The sequence below is a fragment of the Anolis sagrei genome, chromosome 3 (assembly GCF_037176765.1).
Source record: "Anolis sagrei isolate rAnoSag1 chromosome 3, rAnoSag1.mat, whole genome shotgun sequence".
In the NCBI taxonomy this organism is placed as follows: Eukaryota; Metazoa; Chordata; class Lepidosauria; order Squamata; family Dactyloidae; genus Anolis; species Anolis sagrei.
Genome location: NC_090023.1, coordinates 228,212,856 through 228,239,729, shown reverse-complemented (window position 1 = coordinate 228,239,729; position 26,874 = coordinate 228,212,856). Strand labels below are relative to the sequence as shown.

Genomic DNA, 26,874 nt, shown 5'->3' with positions numbered 1-26,874 from the left:
TTAAAAAGAAACATGGAGGATTGGGGGTGGCTTTAGTGGAATGGTAGTGGGCTTCTGGGGCCGTGGGGCCTTTGCAACCTGTGGGCTACTCTATAGCCACATGACGTTGATCTACAAAATGCTACATGAAAGTTAGTCACTAAGGTATGTTGGGGAAAGGTTGAGGGCAGAATAGCAATGGTGGATGAATCTCGTATCTGTACCAGGTGACTTTCCTTATGTATCATTTTGTTTTCTATTGTCAGAACTGCAAGTTTTGGAGCCTGAACATGGGATTTAGATCAGGGAAATGTCATAGGGAAACATGTTATTTCTCAATTGCCAGTTGCATTGCTTTGATCAAGATAAAAAAACTCATGTGACTTTTTTATATTGCTTTAAAAAGCACTCAAGACACCTGATTGTGGATCTCTTGTGTCTTCTGTGTTTGGGCACTGAGAGTCTGAAAAGACAAGATATGATCTTCCAAAAGCTGATGCCAGATGTTTAAAGAGGATGTAAAGCCAGAGCCTGAACCCAGTCATCATCACAAAGTCATCCAGTGTTACTTCTGGACTATGTAGATACATTGTCCCCTTCTGAATCTGATTTAGGTCAAATTTCTTGACCTGACATACCCCCGATGTGCTAGGAGTACAACTTTCATCATCCCCAGGCTTGAAGTCTAACACATCTGGAAGGCACCAGGCTGAGCAAGGTTTTTGTTTGTTTTTTTTACATTATCTTACAAGCATCTATAGGCATTTCTCTCAGTTTCTTTTTTATCCATCTCTTTTTTCCTTCAAAACTTAAGTCTATAACTTGGGACCAGATGCCTGTTTTATAGGTCCTCCTGTGTGCTGTCCATTTTATACACTTGTATCTATAGAATTACCACCAACAGATGGAGACCTCCAGGTCCTTGTATCATGCTTCCAAAAAATAATAGCATTGGAACCAATGACTTACAAGAAGAGAAGGGGTGTAGGAGAGCAGAAGGAGATTTCGATCAGATTCTAAATAACAGTACCAATGAAAAAAATCAGGCCTAACTTTTTTCTTTTATTCCTTAAGCTACCTTAAACTTATTGTTATCTGAAGAATCTTTAATGCACTTAACATTTACTCACAAATGAAATGATTATTAAATTAAGAACAACACTGAGTCTTCGTGATACAGTAGAATCTCAGTTATCCAACCTTTGCTCATCCAATATTCTGTATTATCCAGTGCAGTCTGCCTCCTACCCAGATCCACAACTGTTTCAATACATTGCAATGTTTTGGTGCTAAATTTGTAAATACAGTAATTACTACAGAATGTTACTGTGTATTGAACTGCCTTTTCTGTTGATTTGTTGTAAAACATGTTTTAGTGCTTAATTTGTAAAATAATGTAATTTGACATTTAATACACTTTCCCTTAATCCCTCATTATTATCCAACATTTTCACTTATTGAATGTTCTGCTGGCTCATTTATGTTGGATAAGCGAGACTCTACTGTAGTTGCAAACACAAGATTATGTGAGTCTCAAATAATAATAGTGCTGCCATACCTTTGGCCAAATTCTTTGGACAGATGCTGATGAATGTAATAAGTTGCAGAAGAAGAAAACCAGTCATTCTGTTTTATAGGAGCAATTAGTGATCTTGGGTTCAAACCAAGTTGATGGTTTTGCAACAACACCAAAATACATTCCGGTTGGAATGCCTGTGTGCAGGGCAAGTTGAAAAGATTGAATTACAGTGCTTTGTTCTAGATGATAAAAGGCAGCTTTGAACAGATGGATGTTTGGAGCTATTTGTAAGTTGAATGTTAGGGAAGTAACTCCATATTATAGGATTAGGCAGTTATAGACTGTATATATAGAGAGTAGTGGGGGTGAGAAGAGAGAAGTTAATTGAACTCCACAAGTAAGATGAAAGCCACAGTAACAGTTTTATACTTTTAGGCTACAACGTATGCCTGATTACCTGAGAGTAAATCCTATTAAATGCATAGATGTAAGATAGCCTTTGGCTATCAGTTGCACATTAGAAACTAACTTTGTTTTTCCTCAAAGTTTAAATGGAACAATCAGAACCTTAGAAGCTATTTGTTTCCTCAAATAGGTATGTTGCATTGGATAAAAATATGTGGAACATAATTGTCAGTACCAGAAACAAGTATTCCTGGCAAAATATTCTCAATTCTCCTGCAGTAATACATTGAGACTATTTGGCTGTCTACTGACAGAATGGAGCTTCAGTCAGTTTTCGCTAATAAAAAGGCACTAATATGATCCATGGAAAAAAGCTGTTGTGTGGCCACCATATAAATCAGAAGAATAAATTAAAATGAGTAAGACTCATTAATCTTTTAGAACTGGCAGAAGTTCATGACAATGCAAAGCCTTCTGTAGCATTTTTGCTTCACTCTTTAATGCATTCATTCATTTGTAAAAAATGAAACAAAAACATTAAGGTAGGTTAACAACATATAGAAAATTATGTTTATCAGATTCTCTTTGAAGCTATAAGGTAATTTCTTTTACAAATACTATATAGTAAAGCTTTGGTACATTTCTAATATTGCATAGATTTTAAGATTAGTGAGCACAAAATTAAGTTTGATTTATCAACCAAGTTGTTAGTGCAGTAAGGACATATGTTTACTTTTTGAGACTTCTGGTTTCACTGTTTGTAGGATTAATAAAATAGGGGACAGGTCCCAATTCCCTGTAGAGCAGGGATTCTCAACCTTCCTAATGCTGTGACCCCTACAGTTCTTCGTGTTATGGTGACCCCCAACCACAAAATTATTTTTGATGTTACTTCATAACTGTAATTTTGCTACTGTTATGAATCGAAATGTAAATATCTGATATGCAGGATGTATTTTCATTCACTGGACCAAATTTGGCACAAATAGCAAATATGCCCAAATTTGAATACTGGTGGGGTTCAGGGGGATTGATTTTGTTATTTGGGAGTTGTAGTTGCTGGGATTTATAGTTAACCTACAATCAAAGAGCATTCTGAACTCCATCAATGATGGAATTGAACCAACATGGGCACACAGAAATCCCATGACCAACAGAAAATACCAGAAGGATTTGGTGGGGATTGACCTTGAGTTTTGGATTTATAGTTCACATACATCCAGAGAGCATTGTGGACTCAAGCAATGATGGATCTGGACCAGACTTGGTATGAATACTCAGTATGCACAAATGTGAACACTGGTGGGGTTTGGTGAAAATAGAGCTTGTTATTTGGGAGTTGTAGTTCCTGGGATTCATAGTTCACCTACAATCAAAGAGCCCTTTAAACCCCACCAATGATAGAACTGGCCAAACTTCCCACACAGAAGCGCCATACCTTAAAGGGACTCACTGACACGAACCTCCCTCCAGCCTCATACAGTCTCCCTCATCTGCACATCTTCACCATGCTTCTATGTGCCTGACACGCCTGCTCCCCCCTCCTTGGTTGGAGTCTCAGAAACAGCCCTCCCCTTGGCTGAGAGGCCAGCTAAGAGGCTGGCCAATCACAGTGGAGGAGGGATTTTGGTGGGAGGATTCACTGTCTGTTCCCAAAAAGAAAGAGAAGGACAGGTGGAAAGATCTTCAGCCTTCTCCATCAAAGGGATTCCTAAGACCATTGGAAATATATGTTTTCTGATGGTGTTTGGTGACCCCTCTGAAACCCCCTTACAATCTCAGCAGGTATCCAGACCCCCAGGTTGAGAAATGCTGCTGTAGCTATACATTTTTCAAATGTAACAGTATGAAGTGTCCCTTTGCTTCATCAACTCATTCATTTTTGAGGCATGTTGAACATTTCAGCCTGTCAAAATGTGAATGAAATCATGCATGTATTTGAAAAACTTGTTCTGCTAAAAGTGGGTATATTTCAAAAATGCTTACAAATACACTTTAGTTAACGAGGAATGTATTCATGCAATGCATGCTTTTTGTAATATTCACAAAAAATAGCAGAGATTTTTGTGGAGGGATAAGGGTAAAGTTTCACATCCTAATATAGAGTTGGGATGGCTTGAAAATACTAGTGGGATTCTGAGGAATACAATGAAAACAAAAGTGGCAGATTTTCACATTCCTAATGGTCTGCGTTGTGCTGCTAAACCTAGTTATGGAAAGATGGGTTTTGGTTTAATAGATTCAAGTTGAAATTCCACCTCAACATTCCTCATTTAATCTAGGCTGTGTTAAAAAGGATGGATGGATTCATTATCCAAACAGTACTGGAATTGCAGATGTGGGACTGCTTTCCACATTTTATTTGTAGTGTCTGAATGAAGGGGATAGTTTGGGAGGATTGGATTTCTTCTCACACATTATTGCCAGTCAGAAATATTCCTGTACTGTCTGAAATATCTGCCTATCTCACTGTGGCAAGAGGGGGAAAAAAGCATATAACACACACTCCCCATACACAATTAGTAATTTTTATGTCAATGGAGATGGCAAATCTAGTGAATCAGCTCTGAGCTTGAATCTGATTACAGCAGCTTTCCAAGACAGAGATCTTTTACTGAGATCGGGTTTCAGCACCTTGGATGGCTCATTTCAATTTAGGAAGAGGCAGATACTGTAGAACATCTAACCAAATCCATTTTTAAAAAAAAAAAAAAGGGGGGGGGGAAGCTACATTCTCAAGTGTTCAGGAGATAGTCTTCGTTTTTATTTTGGAACAGCCCAACTTGTGTATTGATTGTTTATTCCTACATGGACTGGTTGATCCTTGTGGTCTCTTCCATTTTTATTATTCTGTGATTTTACATTGTGGCTTATGTTTATATTTATAATTTATATTCAAGGTCCTTCTTCTGGGGCTTTATAAAAACATACAGATAGAAATGTAAAATTAAAAATCCCACTTTTGTAAACAAACCCAGAACTTTTCTCTAGCCCAGTGGTTCCCAACCTTTTTTAAAACCAGGGCTCACTTTGAACAGGAACCACTTGACTGAGGACCTCTTTGAGCAGAGACCACTTTGATCAGGGACTACTCTTCAACATTAGTACTAAAAGGGATGGAGTTGGTCAGCTCTGCAGAAAGAAGCAGAAATAAAATAAAATAAAGAGGAAGAAGGTTTGAGGACCGGATTTTCATTCTCACGGCCCACTATTGGGCCATGGCCCATAGGTTGAGAACCACTGCTCTAACTTGATTGCATGAGCTGTTTCATTCTGCCTTATCTCATCTTGCTTTTCCTGACAATCTTCTAAATTAATTCTAAAATATCTTGAATCTAGTTTATTTTTGGTTCAGGTTTTCAGCTCCAGAAACTTCTGCTGTTAGCTTGTATATTGGTGTGTATAGGGTTTATGCAGTGTACAAAACACTAAAAAGCATTGATACCCTTTGTAGAGAGATAGCATTATACTAGCATATATTGTTCTTTTGATATTTAATCTTACATTTTTTTTATACATCCTCTGAAGAAGGTCATTGAAAGATATACATAAGCTTAAATGCATTGGGCTATTCCAAGTTAAAAAATAAATAAAGGCAATCAACTGAGCACTTGGAGATGTGTTTCCTCACCTCTTTCCCTGTGGATTTAAATTAAAATTCAGACTTGGACTCAGTGTGGATTCACCTTTCCACTGTCAAAAACTAGGGTTGCTCAGAGTAACTGATTTAGGGCACTGGCAACCCTCCCTCTCCAATGGGCCAGATATCAACAATATATTTCTGCCTATTTATCTTTTTACTGGAATCTTATGGATGGTGGATCAGCAGCAGATGGCTCATCGATTAGCATTGGCCCATGGATTACGAGTTTGAGTCGCCTAGCCCTGGAGCTTTTCCCAAAGACTGCATAATGATGATGATGATGATGATGCAGTATTATTATTATTATTATTATGCAGGAAAATTATTTATTATTATTATTATTATTATTATTATTATTATTATTATTAAAATTATAATTATTATTAGGCAGGAAAAGAAAAAAAATGGATTATTGATGTTGCCATACCGGGTGACAGTCGCATTGAGGAAAAACAACAGGAAAAACTCAGCCATTATCAGGACCTCAAAATCAAACTCCAAAGGCTTTATCATAAACCAGTACAGGTGGTCCCAGTGGTCATCAGCACACTGGGTGCCGTGTCAAAAGATCTCAGCCGGCATTTGGAAACAATAAACTTTGACAAAATCACAATCAGTCAACTGCAAAAGGCCACCTGACTTGGATCTGCAGGCATCATTCGAAAATATATCACACAGTCCTAGACACACGGGAAGAGTTCGACTTGTGATATTGTGATACAAAATCCAGCTTATAGATCTCATTTGCTGTGGCATACTGTGTTTTTGTGTCAATAAAATGATGATGATGATGATGATGATGATGATGATGATGATGATAACAACAACTTTATTTGTATACTGCCCTATCTCTCTGAAGGGACTCAGGGCAGTTTCCAACATATAAGGCAAAACATTCAATTGCTAAACAGAATGTGGCTTCAACACATTCTGTTCAATTTAGACAAAATGGGCATATGTTCAGCATTTGTTTTTCAATAATGGGTTCTACTGGGTATTCTCTCAATAGTAGAAGAATTGCAAACTTCACATCAGTTGTGTTGATGAAGGCTTTCATGGTTGGAATCCGTGGATTGTTATGAGTTTCCCAGGCTGTATGGCCATGTTCCAGAAGCATTGTGTCCTAACGTTGTGTCCATAGCTATGGCAGGCACCTCAGAGGTTGTGAGGTCTGTTGGAAACTAGTCAAGTGGGGTTTATATATCTGGAATGTGCAGGGTGGGAGAAAAAACTCTTGCCTGTTTTAGGCAAGCGTGAATGTTGCAATTGATGACCTTGATTAGCATTGAATAGCCAGCTTCACACCAGTTATTGAAGTGTTTAGTTTTGGATTTCTTCCATGCCAACCCTTCTTTTCAGAACATTCTTATTGGGATATGTGTATTTGTAAACTGAAGCTCTGTGAGGTTCTCAGATTTTCACCTTGATATCTTGTTATATTTGGGTCTGGCTTAGATGGTGAGTCCCTTCTCTACCTCCAAGAGAAAAATCAAATGTATTTCCTTGTATAGTTAGTTATGTAATTGTTGTTCAAGTATGTCTATGTTTATGGGTGTATAAGTATTGTTGTTCTTTATTTGCATTTTTTCTTTTTAAAATTTGAATTAAAATGGACAAAAAAAGAAAAGAAAATTTACATGTATATTTCTATGCACGTTTTTGAAAATATGTCAGCACATATTTAATATGGTTGCATTTTTGTCCTTTCAACCAAAATGTATGAATTTGGTTTTCACATTTTTCATGGATATTTTCAAATACATTTCTTCCACTTCAATGAAACCTTGCAGATATACCAACCTTGGCATCATTTGAAGGATGGGTCCACTTTTGTTTTCTGGGAGTTGTAAATGGGGTAAAGCTCATGATAAATGTACAAACTAAATGACACTCAGATTTTTTGGGAGGTTGGGGGGGGGGGCATGACTGACAATGCTATGAGGTTTCGGTTCAAATGTTAAAAGTGTTTTCCAAGGTCCTGTTCCATTTTCTTACATTTATGTTGTCCTTATTTAGAAATAATGATTCCAGAGAAGCAACATAAGAATTTGCTCATGTACATGTGTCTTGAATGTTTACACCTCAGTTACTGTTTTATTCCTTCTGGCATCAAGTAACAAAATCTTGTAAGGTAAAAGTGCTACTGTGATTTTCCTTCCTCACCCAAGATCATGCTCTAAGGCACATTGCTGCAGTACATCTTCATAATTGTATTGAATCACACACACACACACACACAATTCTAATCTATTACCAGCTATTATAATCAATTCAGTATTTGACTGTTTTTGAATAAAGCTACATAAGTTTAGGTCCAATCATTAATCATGAAAATAATTAAGAAAAAGAACTTTTTAAGTCCCTATTTAACTACATTTAATTTATTATTGATTTATTTGTTGCATTTATATCTCTTTCTTTCTTTCATTGAGCTCAAGGTGATGTGCATGGCTGTTTCCCTCTTAACCTTATCTTCATAAAATCCAGTGTGGTAGGTCATGCTGAAGAAGAGGTTTACTGGCTGAAAGTTATCAAGCAAACTCTCAATGGGAACTGGACATAAAATATGGCAAATTCCAGTCTAATTCATCACACTACCCTGGCTAAGCATGGGATCTTTCAATAGTATAAGTCAAATTGTAAATATTAAATTGCATGGATACACTTAGTATATACTCCAAAAGCCAATGTTTTCCACATGGGTGCCTGAGACAGTGACAGGGCCAGGCTTTAGCACAGCAGTTTAACTGCCTGCTGCAATAAATCTTGCCAAATGAAAGTTTGGGCAGTTCGAAGCCCAGGTCAGGGTGAACTCCTGGCCTTTAGCCCAGCTTCTGCCTACCTAGGAGTTCGAAAGCAAATGCGAGTAGATCAATAGGTGCTGCTTAAAGCGGGGAAGTATTTAAGTCACCCATAAGGTATTTAAGTCACCCATGCCAGAAAAATGCCGATGATTCAATCAAGGAGGAAGTTTACGAACAAAGCTCTTTGGCAGGGATGATTGAGACTTGTACAAGACACATGTACAAGTCATCTCTTTGTCATTTTATGTTATATTTACGCATACAATTGTGATTACATTTTGTTCTCTGATTCAACTGAAAAGAATTGGTGAGGCACACAAGTGAGTTAATAGGAAATCCAGTTGCCAGGAAAGCCTAACCCTTAGGCAATATTAAGTGATTGTCTCAGTTGGTTGAGGAGCACAGTGTTGGGAGAAAGAGTCCCTGGACCTCTCATGTTAGCCTGTCACCCTCAAGTATAATGAAAGGATGCTGTCTGGTTACCAGTGTTGGGAAAAGATTCGGTTGCCAATCCAGTTGGTTGTCTTGTTCATTGACCCTTGTCTTTTCTGTAGGAACACTGCCTTGGTTTAAAATGGTCCATCTTCTCTGAAATGGCAGGCATGTTCCCATTCTCCCAATGGAATTGGGGGGGGGGGCAAAAATGATGTGTGGGGGTTCTTGTTGGGAAGATGAAGCCCTCTATGGCTTCCTAAGAGGACCGATGCAGCCCATAGTCCCTTACAGCTGCACACTCCTGGTGTAGTAGATAGTTAATATCTCTAGTCCCCCATGAAATTCACTTAATTACTATAGACCAGTTACCGTGACTTTCAGGATTATTGCAAGTATTCTACTGTGATACTGGAGCAAAAAATGAATACATCTGTGATACATAAATGACATAGTACAGTGGTCAAATACCACCAGTGAAAATCTTAAATTGGTCTGCTGAGTCTTCTTACTAACATGACAGAATTTTTTAAGGGTGTTAACAAACATATGAACTGGGGTGACCTGGTAGGCCTAGCTCTCTGCAGGCATTCACATGCAACATGGCAAGGTTATGGGTGTCCATGACAGCTAATTACAGTTAAAGCTTTGTACAAATCTAACATGAAGATTTGCAAATGCATTTATCTGCATATGCAATGCACACTGCATTTTAATCATATGTTAGAAAGTTTTCCATCTTTAATTAGAGTTGTAATTTTTTTCAGTTGAATGGGTTTATAGATCACCTTTTGATCTTCTTGCTAAATGTGCAAAGATCTCTTAATGGTATCCAAGCAAAGAAGATGTTGGATTTAGATCTTTTGTGTGTCCCATAGTCTCTCCTCTGTTTATATTCCTCTTTTGCTCAAGTTAAATGTGCTCTTTAAGGCCATAAGTTTTTTTAAAATCTGGGTACATATATCAGCTTGGAACCCCCAGTGGCGCAGTGGATTAAAACGTTGAGCTGCTGAACTTGCTGACCAAAAGGTCACAGGTTCAAATCCGGGGAGTGGTGTGAGCTCCCACCGTTAGCTTCTCCCAACCTAGCAGTTTGAAAATATGTAAATGTGAATAGATCAATAGGTACCACTCCGGCGGGAAGGTAATGGCGCTCCATGCAGTCATGCCAGCCACACGACCTTGGAGGTGTCTACAAACGATGCTTAGAAATGGAGATGAGCATCAACCCCCAGGGTCAGACACAACTGGACTTAAAGTCAGGGGAAAACCTTTACCTAACCTTTATATCAGCCTAGACCTTGCTTCAGGTTCGTACGTGTTCACAAATATGTTCTTTTGCCATTCAACAACATACTCTTATAGCATTTTGTCATATAAATGTACTATAAGAGCCTGTTTTAATTTAATTAAATTTTTGCTTTGGACTGATGGAGGAAAATGACATTTCTTGAAGTAGAAAATCCATACAAATTCCTCCTGAAAAAGAGGCTTTTAGAATTTGTCAATACTTACCCGTCATGGTAGTTTTGTTCAGGAATGATTTAAGCTAGATACTTCAGCATATCTCTAAACATTGGTGGCTAAATTTATTCATTTTACTAACAAGGACCCTATTCATTCGAAGGTCTATTCTCCATTCATTATGCATGCATAATTCCCATTAATGCTGGTGGGGGTTAAGAGTATGTACCAAAGCAAGAAAGAAGGTTATGTTTACTCATTTTACAAGTAGATTTTTTAAAGTTTACACATGAAGATGATCAAATCTCAACATCTTTAGTCTTTTTAAAAAATACAACATTGGTGTATGATAAAATTTAAAATTCATATTGGCTGTGTTCCCCCTTTCTCAAGTTAATGTTTCCCCTACAGGTTAAGATTTAGGAGGCTGGACTATCCTGTTGCACATTATTAATTTTTTAGTATTGTTTCTTCCCTCCCTTTTAAATAGACATTTATTTCTTGCTTATTTTTCCTAATCTTATTCAATCTATATCTTGGAAAATTTATTGTTCTAATTGTTTTATTCTATTTAAATGTAACAGTCCATGAAAACCCTAAGATGGATAATGACAAAACAGTAACAGTATGCACTATATGAAGAAAAAGAGCCCACAAAAGACAAATCTAATCTATTACAGAACATAAGATGTCAGAATCCTATAAGTGCTCATGTAATAATAATAATAATAATAATAATAATAATAATAATAATAATAGTTTATTTAGATCCCGCTTTATCTCCCCGAGGGGACTCAGGGTGGTTAATAACAAACATCGGCAAATTTTCGAAATTAGATCAAGAAAAAAGAATAATATACAGTTCCCAACTCACTCAGAGATATCATCAATGAACTATGACCTCTTCTGGACAGTAATGCTGCCATCTCAAAGGCTCTTGTTGGCAGGGCTTTACTTGTGTACAGGACAGCCCCCAATCTCCGACAGTTACCTATCTACATGAGGGGACACAACATGGATGAGGAAGATGGGTATAAGACCATGCCGCAAAACTCTGCCCATACATCTACTAAGGGGATGTTATTTTTAAAAAATGAATCAAATGAACCACAATATTGGAGGTATTTCTACTTGCTTATATTTGTATTTTGTTGTTGGCGGCGGCCCTGGCCTTTGTGAGCCGCATCGAGTCCTTCGGGAGATTTTGCGGGGTATAAATAAAGATAATAATAATAATAATAATAATAATAATAATTCCAGCCACAGGGGGAGCTACTGCTTCACCATCTACTTGTGACACTGGTTCCTTTGATAGAGTACTTTCTCATTCTTCTGCATGCTGCTCGAAGGTTTTATGGTGTTGCAAATCATTTAAATTAGCCTCCCCACATAAAGCAGTATCTAAATTTCCTACTTGACAGATGCAACTGTCTTTCAGTCTGTATAGCTTGACAGCAAGCTAGGCTATTAATGGTTACGAGCTTACTCCAACCTGGGCTGGCTTCAAACTCATTACCTCTTGGTCAGTAGTGATTTAATGCAGCTGGCTACTAACTAGCTATGCCACTTCTGCTCAGATTAGTGCTAGACCTGCTGTAGAAGGCATGGGAGCAGACTGGTCTCTGGCAGTGACTAAGAGGAGTTCAAGAGTTCATGCACCCACTAAAATATTTCTATCTTTTCTGAAAGAACAATACAATGGAGAATTAAGAAAACTTTGGTGAATTCTTTAGTAAAAAAAAAAACTTTAGTAATCTGTGTTTTACTACTAATTTAAATGTTACTGCCTCTTTGTGCCCCAAAACATCCAGGTTCTGGGATATTCCACACTGACGACATGACATTGTAGATGATCATGACATTTATTCTTCCTGTGGTTGAGAGATTTGGAAAGAAATAGTGTTTGTTCAGTAATCTTACACATTTTTAACCAGTTTTAATTAGTTCTTCTTTTAACCATTACATGTAGCCTGCCCATTGTCACTGTGTTTGTGTTTACTGTAATTTTATATTGTTGTATATTCATATGTTTTATGTAATTATGATGTTTATTGTTTGCATTTTCGGTTTGTGTTTGGTTGTTCTTTATTGTAATTGTTGTTTGGGCTTGGCTTGATGTAAGCCACTCCGAATCCCCATTGGGACAAGTCAAGGTCTAAAGGGATTTCTATTAGGTGTCTGGTTGGACATTTTTTGTGAGTCTGATGGCGTTATACCACATCAAACCAAATGCAAGACAAAATTAGGAATCTATTCTTGTGTCAAACATTGGGCAAAGAAAATAATACATAGAGGTTTAAGGACAAAACAATGTGTTCCATATGGCTTATTCTCTTACTTCCAAAAGTGATCCTACCTTTGTGTGAGAATACAGTCAGTATACACAGTAGGGAAATCAGCGTCCATAGTCTAGCAAGTTCACCTGTGTGTACACTAACTTGTCTATTGTCTCAAGAAACACAAATTTCTTGGTGTATATGCACAAATTAAAAAAAATCTCCAATCATCTAGTGGACGATAATTCTGATTTTGTTTGATAATGAAAGTCCCAAATCGAAGATAGTAAGAACAGTTCAAATTGAAATATAGCTACTTTGACATAGGAACCAAGGCCTGCTAATTTAGTAATGAGGATATGTGACTATAGCTCCCATAATACCTTGTTATGGAGTACACAAACTCGGGTTGATTGGAACTGGAGTCCAACAACATCTAGAGAGCCACATGTTTTCCACCCTTGCACCAACAGGAATCAAAAACGTTATCACTTTTTAAAATATCCTTAGCTAAGAATTCAGAAAGCATTTCTTTTATAGATCCAAAACGTAAAAGAGTGTCTGTGTCATCCTGGCTGTTAGACATTTTGGTTGACCTGGAAATCCTGTTTTTAATCTCCAAGTATTGTTTGTGAGATCATAGTATTCACCAAGAAAGGCAGGGTGTTTTCTTCCTTAAACATTCAGCAGCTGAACTCTGGTATTCAGAAAAAGGTCCAGGGGCTAATCCCTAGCTCAAATTCATAGTTAAATGACTTTCTTTATGATTGTAATTAATCTGAGGGTAGGAATGGGCAGATGGGTTTCACAGCTGGCAGAAAAATGCTGAAATCTGGTTGACTTTGGTTTGATCCAGTGAGACAGTTTTAAATCTACGAACCAACCCCTCCAGGAGCATAGCTCCCGTATCTGAGGAGCAATTCCCCTGATTGTGGTGGAGTGGAAACTTGCATTCCCAAACAGAATCCTCATTCATTAATGCATCTCTGGGAAAATGCTGGGAGGATTGTGTGAAGACAAAACTGATCATGTTAATTAGCCTTTAAATCTTGAAACATATGGTGTAAGGGGGAGGGGGAAATACATTCTAGTCAATATAGACTGCCAGGCTGAGATAGAAAACTGTAATTGGTTAATTGCACCTCAGTACTAAAATACTAATCCTCTCCATTTCTTTGGCACAGGAAGAATCAGAAAGTATATGAATTGTAAAAACAACATCAGAAGATGTTGACAAATTAATAGAAGTGATACATTCTGGCCTTGCTTTGGGTAAAATATTGGTGTTCCTGAGACAAAAATGATCACGTCTTCCAGGAAATCAAAACAGTCTATATTTCATACAAACATATTGTCCAATAAATCCCCATTCCTTGCTATTTGTAAGTTTCATTTCTCCAAGGAGAAACCGGAGTGGTTGGGAAACAATGTACAGTACAGTACTCAAATATGTAGCATAACGAAAACCTAGATTATTGCTTCTCGATAAGACAGCTATTTTTGAATCATAGAATTTTATAAATGGTTGGAATGAGAAGACCCAGAATATTAAAAACAGATTTTTTTTAAAAAAATTCTCAACTTTTGGTTTCAAAGGATTTTTTTTTCCACAGAAAAATGGGTTGGCGGCACGGTATAGAAGATTTTTTACAGAATGATGACTAAAATGTGTAAGACAAGGCATTCACATATTTGCTGCCACAAAGCAATTCCAAAAACTATGTAAAAGAAAGACTTTTATGTATCGACCTCATCAAACATGGCTAAAATTGGTGGCATTTGCCAATCTAGCCCCAGTCACCCATGAAGCCAGCTGATTCCCATCAGACGATGTTGTGGGTGAAGGAAGGTGGAACCATCATGCTGCCATGGCAACACGGAGGCTTCCTCTGTTACCATTGACTTTAATGGAAGGGGAAGCCACTTGGAAACCATGCTTCCCCCCATGAGATCAGCTGCTTGAGAAGCCCAGCAATGCAGGGCATGGGCTGGCGGCTTCCCCACACCCTGTTGCAAAGCCGAGCCATGTGGGACACTTTGGGCTGCTGCATGATGAGGTGGTTAGATTTTGTGTAGTGAGCTCTTGGCATCTCCTGGAATTTGGTTTCTGAGCCCCGATGAATACTAAAACCTATGAATGCTTATATACAATGGCTTAGTAATATAGTGTGCCATTATATAAAATGGCAAATCCACATGTAGAAGGAAAGAATAATAAGAATAATTATAAAACTATGCAACATTATTGTAGAACAAATTATCCAGATAAAAAACCAAAACTACAATATAATGTAAAACAAACTGATTTATACTTGTAATCAAAATATACAAGATTCTAGAACTATATTCAATAGCATATATTAATCATTTCTTTGCATTACAATTTTCATTTAATTGTGTTCTAAGACTAAGTTATTGGTAAGCTTTTACTTCTGTCTTTGTATCTGCATTTGTTTTAAGTTTTGGAAACTACACTAAATCTAAGGGATTGTTTGGTGGGGATTGGGAAGGGAAGAGATGATGATATGTTGACATATCCATTGTAAATTACCAAGAGAATTCTGGTTGCTGTTGCCTGAAAATTGCAACATTTATTTCAATATTTATTCGTTAAAATATTTATATCCTGTACTATATGGTAAGGAAGAGATCGAGATCAGTATATTCCTTACCGTTAAGTCTTTCTGAGCATACCCACCTTCTGCATTTTCCCCTCAAAGAATTTACCATTGAGATCTTTCAACACCTCTGTACTTTTCCAACTGGGTCCTTTCCATCATTGTTTAAATGGGAAGTTATGTTAAGAGGGAAATGAATAGCTGCATCTGCATCTGAGTGATGTTCCCAAGTTTAAGCAAGAAAATTCTTGTGGATTGTTATCTAATATTGGCCTTGTGTGATAGGGTGATATTGTTGATATTCATTTTGCTAATTATTAAACTGTGCTAATATTTCTGCAGAATGCTACAGTTTACACAGATATCATGTCTTATAGTCATGTGTTTTATAGTTTTTCTCCTCTAAATATCACTCTACATTCTTCCTGCTACTCCTCTCTAGTGCCAATTTTGTGTGGCCTCAACAGAGTTGAAGATTTTAATTTTCACTGCAGCTAGTCAAAGGAAGGCTCCATCTACACTGACCATTTAATGCAGTTTAAAGCTAGATTCCATCTGTGACAGTCAGGCAACAAACTACCACAAAAGCATGTGAAAGAAAGCCCTTAGTGTGCATCAGTGCTCTGTAGTTTGTGTAAACAACCCTCAAACGAATTCCAGGATTTCCTCTGTAATCATCTGCACAGTGAAACCACTTTCTTCAACAGTGTACATGGGGCCGACGTCTGCAGAAATAGCCAACACTCTTCTGTGAAGTCAGGGTAGTAGTACTCATTCTCCTCTTCTTAATCAGTATGCTGTCCTCCTACCACCACAATACTCCTTATTTGTTCTGTCTCTAGATTCTGCATCCATTAGTGGCAAGATTGATCAGAGTAGAGGGAAAGTAAGCCTTCTTTATTTACTACCAACTGCAGGGAAATAAAGCCAAACGTCTGATGAAGCCACACTGAAATACAGCTTGCAAGAAAATAGATGCAAAATGCCAACCATTTTACTTGTTGTTTATTTGCCCAGTCATTTCCAACTCTTCGTGACCTCATGGACCAGCCCATGTGAAATCCATCTTGCCCTTGGTCGGACCCTCTTCCTTTTTATTTCCATTTTACTATAACTATTTTACCATAATTCCATTATCCAATAACAGAACTATAACCCAAGTTATTTTCTCCTTGTAGCATAGTGAATGATCATAATGTTATATACTGGGGGGACGGGGGACATTTTCAAGCCATGGATGGTTGAATCTATTGATACAGAATCTTGGTAATAGAGGACTGTCTGTACAAAAGTCTAGCTGAATATTCTGAGTACTTCATGAAAGTATATTTTCAAAAATTCCTCAAGTTGGAGTCATGACAGAGTTGTAAGGCTGCTAAAACTAGGGGTTCATCTACATTGTAAAAATAATGCAGTTTGGCACCACTTTAATTGCCATGGCTCCATGCTATGGAATTCTGTGAGTTGTAGTTTGGTGTCCTGACAGTTGTAGTTTGGTGAGGCACCAGTACTCTTTGTCATAGAACAGGGGTCCTCAAACTAAGGCCTGAGGGCCGGATACAGGCCTCCAAGGTCATTTACCTGGCCCTTGCTCAGGGTCAAACTAAGTCTGAAATGACTTGAAAACAACAACAACAACAACAACAACAATCCTATCTCATCAGCTAAAAGCAGGCTCACACTTCCCACTGAAATACTAATAAGTTTATATATGTTAAAATTGTTCTTCATTTTAATTATTGTATTATTTTTAAGTGTTTTTTGCAGTACGAATAAGATATGTGCTGCGTGCATAGGAATTCATTCATGTTTTTTTCAAGTTTTAATCCAGCCCTCCAACAGTTTGAGGACTGTGACCTCGCCCTCTATTTAAAAGTTTGAAGACCCCTGCCATAGAAGGTTAAATACCTTGTAAAAGTACAATTCCTGTGATTCCATAGCATTAAACCATGGCAGTAAACATAATGTCAAATAAATTTATCATCACCATCATCCAATATAGATGCACCCTAAAAGTGCAAATACACTCATAGACATTCACCATGTTACAATTAACCATTGATCTTTGCTTATTCTTATGCCTCTTAAAGAATGGCTTTAAGGTTTCATATAATATTTTAATGTTACATGAATCTAAGAATGGTATATCACTCTTAGGTGCTATTCCCTATAAAAGCATGATATTTCAAAAACATTTACTGTGTGGATTTAATCTTTCTGTTTTCAAATAAGTTCCACATTGAGTGGCTTTATTTCCCAGCAGTTGCTGATTTGGGCTGACTGTGTTTTGATGTATATGTGTGTGTGTGAGAGAGAGAGAGAGAGATTTGGTGCATAATGAAATGAGGGTCTGTCTTTGGGAAAGTTATCTTTGTGAAAGTCCTTGTTCATGTTAGCTGGATCACTGTTTTGGTTTGTTTCATTGACACCCCCTTCAAAGAAAGGATCTGCAAAAAAGTGGGTCATTGGGTGCATTGACCCAGCAGCTTGGGAAGCTGGTGCACAGATGTATCGTTGCTGATGAATGCTTGAAATCTGGTATGCATTCCATTGCAGTAGTAAAGCAGTGTGCCATTCAGCTTGCCACACAGTCTGGATTCTTCCACCCGTTACCTAGGTCTTCCACTCATTTGATAAGAGGCTAGGTTTTGCATTAAAATACAGTGGCATACATTTATTGTGCTCTTTTTAGAACTATTAAAGGTTCCAATACTGTAATAATTCTCACTCTCAGCAGCCGGGCACAGTAAGGGGTTGGAAAAAAGGAAAGAAAATCTGAGATTAGATTTTTGTAATTAAAGATTCTCTCCCAAAGTTAATATTGAAGAATGTGACATTTCCAAGATCACAGTATGATAGTTGTACTGAGTTAAAGGCATCATGGTGAGAATGTGGCTTGATTTCTGTTTTGTCTTTAAACACACTCTGTTTTGGGAGGCAGTGTCTGGCAAGCACAGAGTTTGTGCTGTTTCTGTTTAGGAGTCATCTTTACAGCCCTTTACCCCTGCATCCGAAGACATTCTCTACAACCATCTGTGTCTTTGTTCAGTAATTCAATGGCATAAGGAATCTCAGCAACCAACTACTGTTGATTTTCCCCCTGTTTTTTCTGTGAATATTAACTGTTTGCATAAACGTAACTGGCTGAAATACCATTTCTTCTTCAAACAAAATGGACAAAATGCTCCAATATTGGAGAAAGTAATTTGGGCTCCTCTAGATTGCACTTCTCAGCAACCTACATATTTAACCACTCTGGCTAAGACTGATAGAATAGCAACATCTAGAGAGCCACAAGTTATCAACCCCACTTTAGGCCTCGAAATATCACATAATAGATTTTGGAGATTGAAAGGGACATTGTGGGCTGGGCCGGGAGGATATGCACGGGACGGGGCCTTGAGAGAGGGGGCCTCCTCTCAGTCCGCCATGTCCTCCTGTTGAGAGGAGGATTTTGTTCAAAATAGCAAAGCATTTATAATCATAAAAAATTACCATCTGATGAACATGTGGGTGATTGATAGCACCTGGGTAATGACTGTGAATGTCATGATACAATACCTAAGGGGCTGTGGTAATGGCTGAGTAATAACTGGGTAAGGGTTACTGTAAAGGGATTGCATCAGCCAGTGTCCATTATTGATGACTTGTCAGCAGGTGGCTATATAAGGAGGGTGAAAGAATCCATCGTGGTTTCTCCTATGTGACTCGGTGTGAGTATCTGCCTATGCTATGTGCAACTATTTGATGACTGATTGTTTGCAAACACAAGGAAAGTGGATCTGCGTATCCTGTTTGTAAATTGTTATATATTACAACTGTGATATTTTGGATGAAAACCTGAATCCATTAGTTTACTAAACACTGTGCAGAGATAAGGTTGGATGGTAGCAGTTGGACTCTGCTGATGGATGGGTTGAAGCACATGTGTTTGCTGTGAAAGGACTCTGCTATATTTTTTGCTTGCTTCTGGGACACTTGCTATCCAGCTTGCAGCGATTCGGGGAGATTGTGATTTGGAAACTATAAATCACTTCATGTACCAGCAAATCCTGTGCGCTGTGGAAATGGAGCCCCATGAAGTCCCATTAGAAGTGCCCTTACATCATGTCATGGTCTCTGTGGGAAAATTCTATATGTGATGAGTTCCTATGGCACATATCTCAAACTCAAGACCTGCAGGCCAAATCCAGTCCACCTTGTCATTTTATGTGGCCCTCTAGTTGCTGGACTACATCTCCTGTGTTCCTCATCACTAGACATAACTAGAGCAGCTGGGAGTTGTAATACAGTAATTTCTGGGAGGCTGTAGTTTGTTCTGTTCAGTCAGAATTTAGATACCAGGCTTGTGGATATGATCTCTGACTTTAAATGTTCCTTAACATTTCTGTAACCTCATAGTCAAAAAGTGCTGTTGGTTTACAATTCCCATTATTTCCATTCCCATTATACTCTGGGGACCCACAGGTTGAGAACCACTGTTCTGTTAACATTTGAGGATCCAAATTTGCTAAAATCTAAATAAAAGTATCTACCTTTGCGATAATGCTGGTTTTTCAGGGACTCTTGTATCACTGTCAGCAGGATAAGAGACCCATCCCAAATGCTTGAGGCAAGATCAAAGTTCATATATCTCCCAAACATTTCTAAAACATTTCTAAAACTGTGTTGATATAGAGAGATGTCAAACTAGATGCACAATCATTTCAGCACATGCTAAGGGGTGATTTTGTCAGGTTGAAAATCTGGAATAATAAAAACTGGGTATAATGTTGATTGTTTCTCTATTCTTCAAGAAAAAAAACACAATGTGTGTGCTTGAAATAGGCTCTGGTTTAAACACTAGCTACAGTAAATCTGATCCTGGATAATGTGGGCTTCTCCAAATTTAGCTGAAGCAGAGTCAAACTGTAGTCAGAAGTTGTGCCCTTGAGGTGTACAATCAGTTTGAACATTTATTACTTATGAGTTGAATCTTTTCCAGTATATTCAGCCAGGCAATTATTTTGCTTGCAAGGAATGTCTTTGTTGCTATTTATTAAAGATGTTACTGAGGAGAGGTTTTTTTTTTTTAATAAAGAAATATATCCTTTCTTTTTTTTGGCAGCGGACTCCAATTTGCAGATCTGCCAACAGAGAGCACCAACCTGTTGCACTAAGAAGATGGAGGAAAGCTATCAAGCAGCTGTTCGAAGAGAGAGGATGGAGAACATTCAGACTCTAAATTTTGAATTAAAATATATGATTGTTGGTCACATCACGGCTTTTCAAGGTAGGAACATTTACAAAATTGTGAAGAGACTTTTCCATATGTATGTACATTCATAAGACCATGTCTGCTGGATAGGCCTGTTGTCCATTAAAGCCAACACTGTTTCCAATTCCCACAATATATTGTTCCTGTAAATTTCTAATCACATTATGGAAATAACAGACTTGTTGCCCTTTGATCTCAGCCTATGGTATTCAAGAGCCATCTTTCAAACATAGTGGGTCTAATTAGTTATTATGGGGGCATAGCAGCCAATATACCTGATGGTCACTAACTCCTCGGTTTGCTTCTGATCCAAATCAGTTATTTTTCTTTCCAAAATGGCTTACTTCCTCATGGACTGATTGGAAGCCAACCTACCTAAATTGGGGTCCTGAATCAAAGTAGAGATTCAAATATCAGACAGTCTGATGTCATGGAAAATAAAGAAATGACTATAACTTTTCTTTTATGCCACAGCTGGATAAAATTTGCAGATTTAATACCACTTTAGGTAGGATTATATCTTCCATGTTTATATTGGTGGAAGAACCCATGCACAAGAACTGTCTGTCAATTTTAAATGCATCCATACAAGGATATGCTTAGCCCTCCTATGTTCCTTGTGCACTGTGATAATGACTAACTATGCAGAGCTGACACCAGGTAACAAACTTGGAATGTTTCAGAAAAATAGGTGAGCAATTCATATAGAAAGGATGTTCTAAACATTTGTTTACTTCTTCTTCCCTCTTTCTGTGGCTCATGGGCAATTTGTTTAAAACAGAACATTTCACAGATGCCCCCCTTTCCAATCCCACCATTGAGGTTTCAGAAGAATAGAAGTAAGTGCTAGGAGTTACAAAACCTGAACATCCAATCAAGTCTTTTTAAAATAATGCACTATAATAGTATTAGGAAGTAGGAAGTAACTGTCAAAGATACAATCTATTGCAAAATAAATTGATTGGAGAATCTGTTATAAAACATGTCCAAGAAGTAGAAAGTGCATATATAAGTCAGTGAACTTTTATCCCACATATCTTCCACAGAAAAGATCTCGTTTTGGAACCAGACTCTCTACCTCTCTAAAGTTTGACATGCAAGCCAAGTTCTGGTTCTCTTAGTTTGATGGGAAATCCTCTGTGGCTCAACAAGTTCAGAAATCAGTCTAAAGGGGCCCAGTTCTACTCAGATTTTAGCTAATACATAGTAAAGACCTTAATATCTGTCACATCTAGGTTGCAGCATCTTAGTCTGAGTGAGTTCGGTGTTCATTATAATATGCAGTAAAACTGGTTTTCTGATGGACCTCATTACATTGAGGCCCTATTCTATTGGGCAGCATGGGGATTTGCCATGCAGGATGGTTAATCCATGGGGCAACCGAGGGAAATCATTGCCCCGCATCCCACATCACTTATTGCATCCCTTACCCCATCACATGGGGGGGGGGGGAGGCTCACCGCCTGGCTTCTCTCCCCCTCCCCCTTTGTTGTCTGCAGAACACAGGAAGCCTCGCGTGTTCTGAGGAAAGCATCCTGCCACACTGTCATGATACTTCCTCCATGGAACCCCATCGGAAGTTGCCTGATGTCATGTCATAACGTCCAGTGGGCTCTGAGGAGGAAGCATCCTGGCAGCATGCCAGGATGCTGATTTTTCCTCATGTTATGAAGTGGGAAGAGGTATTTTTTGAACTGAATTATGATTTATATTATTGTTATGCTAGCCTGTGGTATTAACTGATTTGTTTTCTGAACTTTATGAATACCTTTATGAATACATTGAATACAGGATGACGGTAAACTGAACATAGGAACGGCATAAGGATATGAGACTGGATCTTGTTTGTGATCGAGGCACTATGTATGAATGTTGTTTGTTTGCGATTGTGTATGCTGTGTTTTAATTGTTATTGCTGTGTTAATTAATATTGTGTAAACCGCATTGAGTCGCCTAATTTGGTTGAGAAACGCGGTATAGAAATAAAGCAAATAAATAAATAAATAATTACCTCTCAGTTCCATTTGTTATTCTAGCCTGTGGTATGTTTTATGACTGGAATATAACACATTTATCTGCTGATTATTTGCAAGGAATGGATATTTCTGGCAGTTTCAGAAGTGAGTGTGAAGTGAAGAGTATGTAACAATTTTGGTAATGTTCTATTATCTGTTGTTGTTGTTGTTGTTGTTGTTCATTTGTTCAGTTGTTTCTGACTCTTTGTGACCTCATGGACCAGCCCATGCCAGAGCTCCCTGTTTGCTGTCACCACCCCCAGCTCCTTCAAGTTTTTGCTCTGGTTCTGATTTCTTTTTAAAAAAGTAAATGCAATATGGCAGGAGAAAAAAGAAGGTAAGAAATAGTGCCGCATTTTCTCACCATTCTTTCTCTTCCTAAGATGAACAAAAAGGGTTAAAATACAGAAACAACAACAACAACAGCAACAACTTTATTTTTGTATCCCACCTCCATCTCCCTGAAGGGACTCAGAGTGGCTTACATGGGGACAAGCCCAATCAACATAGTTAAAATATGACACATGAAAATTCATAAAACAAACAACAGCAGAACACAATATAAAAACAACCATCGAGCACATAACCAGTAGCCTGATACAAACAGTTGTGAGGACAGGGCTGATAAAGTGCAAGTGCCAGGTGACAAAAATTAGGGATAGAGGGCAATATGAGGTAGAGCACTATATTTCTGGGCAGGGGACAGTAGTAAAGTACAGGGACTAGATTTTGGGTCATAGCTGGGAGCCAAAATTTTCTGGGGAACCGTCTAATCAAAAGAACAGTGGAACATCCACATTTTAAGATCCTTCTCCATTATGGTCAGAGATTCTTTGAAGAAAGATTTCTGGTAGTTTTAAAAGGGTCTAAAATCTATTTGGAGACCACCAGAAATAAGGGCTTCATCTTATCATCTCCTATCTTATGGAATTTCCTGCCAACTGAGATTCCCATACTATTTCATTTTGGTTCATTGTTGAAGACCTCTCTGTTCAGGCTAATATTTCCCAACTGATACCCTCTGGGAACAATTTTATTGAAATGCTTGGTTTTTTAAAAACTGTAATACACACAGAAAGTTATTTAATTTATTGTACACTATTGTGGAAATTTTGACACATGATGTGCATTATCAATTGTAATAAATGAACAAAATATGATTAAGCATTTTCTTATTCTTATTAGGGATTAGCAAGGGCCTATGTGTGTTTATAATGCCTGACAGATAACTCCAGTGAGTAATAGAGCATATAAAATAATACCTGTTCTACAATCTTTTCCCCCAGTATTGCGGGACAAAGTTTTTATATATGTATGTATATGTGTGTGCATGCATACTAATAAGTTGTAGAAATGTGTTGCTGTTTTGACCTGTAAAGCAGTGGGGAGGAGAGAGGAAAGAAGGGCAGGGCTGGGAAGGAAGAAGCAATTTGTTTTATTTCACAGTCTTGAAGAGAACAGGCTTGGTATCCCACATGGTTTTTAAAATCTGGCACCGAGTCACATCTGAGCTCTCTGCTGTGCTGAAGGGGAAATATGGAGCCATTGTTGAATGACAGTGAGTTATTCAAGTGATCTTTCAGCATCATTATAGAATAAAGCAAAGGTCAGAATAGATTAACCTGTCAGACCTTGAGGTCAGTCAAGCAGCTTTATTGCTTGACTGAGTGGAATCAGTCATTAGACATTTCAAAGTAGCTTGAATTTACAAGCATTTTTCAGAAATGGCCATCTAAATTATTGTATTGTAAATGGTTATAAACTTCCTTTGTCCACCTGAGGTGAGAACATGCCAGGGTTTCAGCCTTGCCTTCTTAAATCCTCAAAGGCTCATTTGTTCATTCGGTTTGTTGAGCTTTCAAAAGGCTCTCTAATTCCTTTCTTCAGATGACACTGTATCGACATTCTGTTGCTCAAGCGGGGGATCCTTCGTTTTTCTTTTTATCCTCAAGTCATTTTCCCTGCATTGAGTTTGGTTTATTGTTGTGTGGCATCATTATAAAACATTAAAGGCTGCATGCCTCAGACGGATCGTCTGACATAAGCCTCATTCGCTTTTTCATGAGACTTCTGCTGGTGGAACTATTGAAGATTGAGCTGAATATCAAATTAGTTTAAGACCTGAACAATATGCAATACTTTCAGGAACAAATGAGTCACTGATAGACCCCCATCCCACCCCTTTTGTACTTCAATTCTATTGAACATTCATTTTAATGAGGATATTGTATTTCAATGCTTTCTACATCCCTTAATTTTATTTAATATTCTCTTTTTTCTGTTTATCTCTCCTATTATTGGGAGAATATCTGAGATTATTTTTTATCTCTACCCTGTTTGATTTCAGAAATTTGGGGTTCAATCAAACCTCTATGAGCATACAGTCACAGTGTGCATAAGTAATTTATAACAGGAAATATCTTTGAGTGATTGTGTATTCTTGCACAAATGTAGACATTTATCACATTCCAATAGTGTCGATTTCTATTTTGTTAAGGAACACTCTTGCAATGGGTAGGTGTCATACTCTGACTTAAATGATAAAGGGGTTATAAATCTGCTTCAGGTTTTCATCCAGGATTTGACAAAAGGCACTAAAACCCTTTCCTTCTGAATAGGTCCAGCATCTTGAACAGCTCCTGTACCATTCTGAGTAAAATCCACTAACATAGGGCCCTTCAACTACACTTTGCAGAGCTAAACTCAAACTGCCTTCTTTCAGTCTTACCAAGTAGTAGAAGGTGGCTGGTATAATGTTACAATTGTTTACACTATGGAGAAAGTGAGCATTATTTGCTGTTGTGCTTTTGCTGGCTTCTCTCCCAAAAAGTGAGATGGCACTTGCTTAGTGTAGTTAAGCAACTTGGAAATTAAGGTCAGTTTTCCTTACATGGCAGTTAGGGGGTGGGGGATTCCAGCCCTTAGGTAGCTTATGTGAGGGAAAAGGCCACTGCTCTATGTCTTGAGGCATGATGGACAATGTCATGCCTTGGGTCTGACTCCCATTTCTCTTGGGTCAGACAGTTACAGTCTCCACCAAAGTTGGCTGCTTATAATAGTCTTATTCATCTAAAGCTAGCTGGCCATGCTAGTAAGAAAGAGAGGAAAGCATGTTGCACAATGATCTAAAGACTGCTGGCATACACCCTGATCAGGTGCATGACCAAGTGAAATGGCACCAGGAACCAGTAAAGCTAACCCCACCAGCAAGTGGGACCAATGCTGAAAATAAAGAAGAGAGGAAAGCAAAACCTCTCTGCACAGCTAGGCTATGATAATGATGAAGTTCTTCTTTGAATAGATAAATGCCCACTATAATTATAAAGGATGTGGCAGTGGGACAGATTATAGATAGGTTGATATATAATAGATAGATAGATAGATAGATAGATAGATAGATAGATAGAAAATAGATGAAATAAACTGATATGTATAGCAGTGCATAATGTCTATACATTTATTCATAGATGTTAAGTTTAACTTCCTATATTATTAGGTACAGAAATGCCTGCTAGAGTGAAAGCAGAGGACATAAAAGTTCAATTCCTTATGAATATATAAAGCCTCTTAGTGATTGTTGTTAAGATGAATGTGAAAGAAAGTGAAGATGTAAAAGATTTATGCCTAGAATGAAATGTTAAGTAACAAATAAGTAATGTGTCTAGACACTGAAAAGTCTGTGTTCCACTCTAATGGGGGTGTATAATTCCATGTTTACTATTTTGCCTATAATAATAAATTTACCTACAGGCTAATTAAGATCCATTTTATTCTCCCATATAAAAATCCTGAGAGTCCATAACTTAAGAATGCTTAAGTGGGTTGTTGACATCAAGTTTGCCTAAATCCACTATCAAGATTGGGAGTTCAGAAAACTCGATGATGACAAAGGAATCTTTAAATGGATGCAGAGTATCTGACAAACAATAAATAATTCTCACCACCAGGGAGTGGGGAGCCACACTTTTTTTCATTTTTCAATGAAAAAGTAATATTCTTCCCATTCCCATCTCAAGGTGCTCTTCTTGTTCTCAGCTACACACCTGTCATGGAAATCAGGGCTCCATTACCTTTAGTAGATGTTCAGAAAGGAAACCACTTCCCAGGATATCATTATATTAAGAAGTGGTAGGAAAGCTCTTATCACAACTAGAATGGCAAGGTTAAAAATCCTAGGAGTAGTTACCCAACTTTTCCAACCAATAGTTCTCCAAACCCTTTCAATCTGTTCTAATATAATGTATTTCTGAAAACAAATCCTAAGAGCAATATTAAAAAGGACAGTTGAAAAAGAAATCCCATTTGACCCTCTGTATGTCACAGCTGAGTTGTCTAGTCCAGAAGGTAGGGCAGAGTGACTTCCTTCCCTTGCCAGCTCAGAACAGGAATAACACAAGTAAGCAACATTTCATTTATCTCAAGGTGACAAGACTCAGATGTAGTTTATATCACATCTGGGATG

At 37.8% G+C, this 26,874-nt stretch overlaps 1 protein-coding gene across 3 annotated transcripts in view; it reads left to right on the top strand.

The window, feature by feature from the left end:
* The window catches only part of LOC132770706 (glypican-5-like), a 445,124-nt gene that overhangs the window by 22,016 nt on the left and 396,234 nt on the right, over positions 1-26,874 (top strand). For all 3 annotated transcript variants that reach the window (XM_060767937.2, XM_060767938.2, XM_067465942.1), the window contains exon 2: positions 20,248-20,412. In XM_060767937.2, coding sequence (XP_060623920.2) covers positions 20,248-20,412 — 165 coding nt within the window. The remainder of the gene's footprint in view (positions 1-20,247; positions 20,413-26,874) is intronic.